The 6,000-nt window shown below is 32.3% G+C and overlaps 1 protein-coding gene across 2 annotated transcripts; it reads left to right on the top strand.

The window, feature by feature from the left end:
• The first annotated feature begins 1,688 nt into the window (after positions 1-1,688).
• On the top strand, positions 1,689-4,865 carry LOC132033114 (thaumatin-like protein 1). 2 transcript variants are annotated; one of them, XM_059422984.1, is made up of 4 exons: positions 1,691-1,879; positions 1,977-2,282; positions 2,628-2,997; positions 4,465-4,865. In XM_059422984.1, the coding sequence occupies exons 1-4, from the start codon at positions 1,816-1,818 to the stop codon at positions 4,709-4,711; spliced, it is 987 nt and encodes a 328-aa protein (XP_059278967.1). In that variant the 5' UTR covers positions 1,691-1,815; the 3' UTR covers positions 4,712-4,865. The 2 variants fall into 2 exon arrangements, with proteins under 2 accessions (XP_059278969.1, XP_059278967.1); XM_059422986.1 differs by lacking the exon at positions 4,465-4,865 and having other exon boundaries at positions 1,689-1,879; positions 2,628-3,001.
• Positions 4,866-6,000: the final 1,135 nt, after the last annotated feature.

Below are 6,000 nucleotides of genomic sequence, written 5' to 3'. Positions count from 1 at the left end.
TCTTTTGTATCCTCTGTAGATATATCGTAATATATCAGTAATGTCTAGTTAACCAAAAAAAAAGGGGGGGCGCAATTTGCAAGACTGCCCTTCGCTGGGGGTGGTCTTTAATTTTTGCCCCTCAAATATGTGATCTTTAATTTTAACCCTTCACTAAAAATTCCTTGATTTCGGTTGAGCCCCTGCTCAGTCAGAAAAAGGTTCAAGGGCCTATGTATGTATATATTAGTCCAAAAAATTATTTAAAGACGTGCGATTTTGTGATAACAATTCCAAGAGCCACCAAAACTTTTTTACATTAAGCACATTACTACCTTTTCTATTTAAGAACAATATTATACCAAAACTAATATTTAACCTTGTGTTAATCAAAGCACATTGTACACTCAAGTAAATACATAAAACTCTTCTTCTTTTTCTTTTTTTTTTTTTTTTTTTTTTTTTTTTTTGGTGAAACATAAAAATCTTTTTGGTATAGAGCAACTAATTAATTTTTTCACGAAGCACTTTTCACGCTTTAATAAGTAAAAGCAACAAGATCTTGAAAACTTTAGCTCATCACAACAAGATCTTGAAAACTTTAGCTCATCGTTTACTCCTAAAAGTATTGATCTATATAGAAAACTTTACGTAGCATGTGATAATGATCTATAAATTTTGGTTCGTAACTTGTTGTTTTTGTCTGCTGACGTTGTTATGCTTGGAAAAAATGAGAAATTAACCAATGTGATTTAGCCTGCTAAAAGTTACTATACTCACTTAAAGTTGGACCAGTAGCTACACAAATTAAATATCTAGTGATAGATTTTCATGATCCAAGTTATTTTCAGATGTGAATTCTATATATCTTTTAATTAGCTTATAACATAAAATATTTTTTTCAGGAAAAGACTGTTTTTTTTTTTCGTTGAAATTTATTAAGAAATGAATAGGAAACACAACAAGGAGAGGGGATCATGTATGTTAGTTAGACCAACACCTCTACATAAAGTTGATAAAGAAGACATATTCATGATGTTTTTTTGTTTTTTATATCTCGAAAAATAGACATATCAATATTCATATTGGGGTCCGACTAAATTTGAATTCACGTCAGAAAGTCCCACATTAGAGAGCAAAGCGCTCCCTAATATAAAGACAACGGACTCGAACTGAAATATTGTATTATGTGCATTGTCATCTACTATATTTAGTAAACATCAGTCTTGTATTTGTTAGGTGATTTTAGTATCACATACCATTTGAAAAAAAAAAAAATTACTCTATGTTTTTGTATTTCAATATGAGTTTAAGTTACATATATGTATGGTTTGTAAGTAATTTTATACCATCAGATAATATTTATATTTTTTAACAATTAATTGATTTATTTTCAATATTATAAATTCTACAATACATCTTAATGAGACTTACCTATAGATATTTTTAAAGTGTCTGATAATATAAACTAACACCATCGAATATAACTTTAACTCTTCCATTATTCCACTCTTTCAGTTCCCAGCTTTCCACCCTTTAACTGCTACAACAGTTTTCTTTCTCCTTCTCATTCACATAAACGAATGCACCTTTTTCTTTTTTTCTTTTCAAAAGAAGCACAGTTGGTTCTTGATTATTTTATGGGAAATTAATTGAGACAACTAACACCAATCTCATCACTCTTCTTCTATTTAAAGCCTTCTACGATAATCTCATAAACCCCTGCTCTCTCTCCCTCCCCTTAATTCCTCTTCTAAAAATTTCACTCTACAGAGAAACCACAACATAAAATAAATATCCACGTAGTCCTGATCATTCAATATTTTCTCCAATATAATGTCCTCAAGATTATTTTCTTCCATCATTCTTATCATCTTCATTTTTTTCTCCATCAACAAAGGTACGTATCATGTTTTAAACTACATATGTAGTACTACTTTTTACGCGTTTCGTATTATCATATTATTGATGGTACTAATTCTGATTTTTCTTCTCAGGCATTTGTGGTGCTACTTTAAATTTAATAAACAGATGCGACTACAACGTATGGCCTGGAATATTATCCAATGCAGGTACTGACAAATTGGATAGTACCGGGTTCATGCTTGCTCCGGGTGATTCACGCGCATTCCAAGCTCCACAACAATGGTCTGGTCGGATCTGGGGTCGAACCGGTTGTAATTTCGACCCCAACACCGGTCAAGGAAATTGTGCCACCGGCGATTGTGGATCGAACCAAATGGAATGTAATGGGGCCGGAGCAACTCCCCCGGCCACCCTTGCAGAATTCACTATTTTCTCAGGTACTGTTGTATGATCATTTCATCTAAAAACTCTATCCTTTCATCTTTTCTTGAGCTGAGGGTCTATAGAAAACAACCTCTCTATCTTTACAAGATAGAAGTAAGGTCTGCGTACACTCTATCCTCTCTATACCCTACCTGTAGGACTTTAATGGGAGGTTGTTTGTTGTTGTTGTAGTATATCATCTAATAACTCGCATGCAGACCTTATTTTTTATTATGGGCCGGCCAAGCACGTAAAAAAGATTCATAATAAATGAAAGTGAAATTCGAATTCAGAATCTCTTTCTGAATTAAAATATTAGAGAGGACATACTTTAATTTATTTAATTATGTTCTCAACAGGGACAAAGCAAGATTTCTACGACGTCAGCTTAGTTGACGGATACAATTTGCCAATGGCGATCCAGGCAGTTGGCGGGTCGGGTTCATGCGATACTACGGGTTGTGTGAAGGATTTGAACCGAATGTGCCCGAATGAATTACGGGTCGGGGATGGGCAAGCATGCAAGAGTGCATGTGAAGCATTTGGTACACCTGAATACTGTTGCAGTGGCGCGTACGGTTCACCTTCCACTTGTAAGCCGTCAACGTATTCAGCAATGTTCAAAAATGCGTGTCCAAAATCGTATAGCTACGCATACGATGATCCTACGAGTACTTTTACGTGTACAGGAGCTGATTATACGATTACATTCTGCCCTTCATTAACAAGGTAAAAGGAATTCTTTTCTTTCCTTTTTTCTTTGTCTTTTTTGATTCATTTGTTTATTGTCGTAATATTATTATTCAAATTTTATTCTGCTACTTTGTCATATTTTTTTTTTATCCTTGTCGTTGTCCGTCGGTTTATTCATAAAGTAATAAAAGTATGTAATAATGACCTGTTGTCTGAATCAAAATCGCTTTTCGTAATTGGAAATACTTTTTATTCCTAACTAGCTTTTAGCTCATTGTAGCACAAGGCTGAGTAGATATTATTGTATACTTTTGATCTTCGTCTTGAAGAAGTGTCGAACAGTGTTGTTTCTTTATTGTGTCGCGGAAACAATTTAAATTGTAATCAGTGTCTGCTATTTGATTGTGTACGACGTGATCTGATAGATGTGTTATATAAACCATTCAAAAAAGTACCGTCTTATATTTCATGGCAAATTATACACTACAACAAAATATGTTTTTAGTGGCAATTAATTTACGGCAATAACTTAATTGTCGCTAATTATATTCTAATCAATTATTACCAAAGAATCTAAACTTTAGCTAACGATAAATGCCGCTTAAAGGCTTTAGCAACCTTGATCTAATAAGACTAACCAATTCTTTAAATGTTTTTGTGTGATAACTATTAATTAAAAAGGAAAATATATTATCGTTAAAAGCCTCTTTTGGTATAGTATATAAAAAATTAGGAGAGTTTACGCACGGTTGATAGCTCGACAAAAAATATTTACAGTCTCTAGTCAATAAATAATATATACATATAATATACATCTGCCAACCTTTTTTTGGATGGAAAATTGTTTATGTTAATTTCTCAAATAATTAGACTTTCAAATAAATAGATATAAGAAATATTGCGAAAAACAAATATTAGAGCTAGGACGAAATCTTAGGATAGGTGATTAGTGTTTTTCGTGGTTGTTAGGCGACCTATTACTTTTAATTAATAAAATTAATAATAAAATTTTTGAAGAATGACAGTAGTATGTAGAGAAAATTTTAGTGGCTTCATTTTGTAATCTTATCTTGAACATCTATCTTTGTTTCACCTTTTTCTTCCGTCAAAGTTAGAACAAATGAATTGAGTATCTTCTTTTAATTTATTTGTTTTCTCATAGGTCCATTTGCACTTTATTTTTTTCACCGGATAAACTTGTCAGTATTGCATCACATCATCAATCAACATAATTTTCTTGGAAAGCTTTTCTATAAAGTTGTCGATGTCATATGACCAACTATTAAAGTAAATATTAAGCATCATAATGAACTAAGTATTAAAATAGGTTACAAAGAATTTTTAGATGAATTTCGAATTAATTAAGTTAATATTGCATGGTTGATGACTTAAACTCATGTAACGGCAGTTATGTTTCGATCTCAAGCAAATTAAAATTGACTATATATATTATCATTTTTAAGGGATAACTTGAAACTGATGCGACTTTATATTTACTTGCAGTCAGAAATCTTCAAGAGATTCTTCAATGCCTTTCAGCGGAAATGGCGGGTCCGGACAAGGGTTTTCTATCGGAAATGGCGGGTCCGGTTCGGGTTCTAGTCCGCCGGAGGATTCATTTCCCTTTGGCAGTTCATGGCTACCGGACTTTATGACGGGGGACTCATCACGAACAACATTTTCTTATTTTGACTCAACAATGGCATTTTTTGTTTTTTATTTTCTTCACTTTTTATTAACATTTTCATAGTCACGTTGATTTCTCCAATTCACTTTCATGCACATTTCCACATTCATGGAGCTGATAATTTTTATTTTTATTTTCGTAAAGCACAAATTTTCAGAGTTTCACATGTATAGAGATTTACAATTTTTCAATGTACTAATTACCATTTCAGTGTTCACTTTCGCTTTTGTACTTTTGTATTTAACATCTAGGAAAATTTGTAAGATTTCAGAAAAGGAGAGAACTTTATTGAATTTGATGTTTTTATTTTCCCTTAATTTCCTTGTACTATTTCCTCCTGTCCATTTTAAATAGTTGTCATGCTTACTAAAATAACTGGTTCAAAATAGTTCTCATAGTTATCTTACTCGATAAATGTAGAGAGAAATTAATATGGTGAAATAGCGAGTAGTATTAAATTAAGATCAACTAATACAATTACCCTTTTAGTTAATACTACTTTCTTAAGGGACGTGGAAATGAAAAATATAACACGTATAAAATGGACCGGAGGGAATACATATAAACATTGGGAATTGATTCAGAATAATGAGAAGAAAAAGTACTCGCGTAGCATTTTGCTTTACTTGAGGACAATAAATAGTTGGTTGGTGATTGGTTAAGATGACCCCAGCTACTTTACTGAAATTGCAAGCTTGGTAGTTAGTGTGATTTTTGGCTACAAAAATATAGTTAAAGATGGAATCATGTTGCCTGCCAAAGTGGCCATGCTGCTCTCGTTTGATTTCTATATACATATATTATTGTCCAATGTGGAGCCAGAATTAATGTTACTAAAAACACATGATTCTTCATACCAAATCTTAATTATTTACTTATTAAACAAGTATGAGATATTAACAATGTTTTCAATTCTTTATTTGTATAGCTATTAAGTATTCAGAATCAACTGGCTCTACTAATTTAAATTTGTGTTACGTTGGGCATATTAAAAGACAAAGCACTACGTACCTGAAGTTTCTCCTAAACATTTCACTTCAAGCAAGAATATGCAAAACAAACAAATTAGAAGAAAAGAAAAAAGAAGAAAGAAATGTTGAATTCAGAGACGACGTTCACATGCTGCTATTGTCTCTGTATTGGATCGCATTTGATTACTGATTATTCCGTCAATCTCATCTATTCGTTCTAACTTGTCTTTGTCTAGCAAGATACATCTAGGTTCTACCTCTGTTTGCCCTTCTCAGTATTAAATTTGAACAATCTCCGACATTAGAAAAATGAGGCAAGAGCTATACCTTTTAAATTCGGAAAAATAACTATTAAAAAGTAAGTAGATGCTTGATTTTGTG

This window comes from Lycium ferocissimum, chromosome 10, assembly GCF_029784015.1.
Source record: "Lycium ferocissimum isolate CSIRO_LF1 chromosome 10, AGI_CSIRO_Lferr_CH_V1, whole genome shotgun sequence".
Classification (NCBI taxonomy): Eukaryota; Viridiplantae; Streptophyta; class Magnoliopsida; order Solanales; family Solanaceae; genus Lycium; species Lycium ferocissimum.
This window is presented reverse-complemented; position numbering and strand designations above follow the sequence as displayed.

Bases quoted from the DNA above. Each gene is read 5' to 3' on its own strand.
- LOC132033114 (XM_059422984.1), top strand. From the start codon at position 1,816: ATGTCCTCAAGATTATTTTCTTCCATCATTCTTATCATCTTCATTTTT. The intron at 1,880-1,976 runs GTACGTATCATG...TTTTCTTCTCAG, and splicing joins TTTTTTCTCCATCAACAAAG to GCATTTGTGGTGCTACTTTA. The intron at 2,998-4,464 runs GTAAAAGGAATT...ATTTACTTGCAG, and splicing joins TTCTGCCCTTCATTAACAAG to TCAGAAATCTTCAAGAGATT.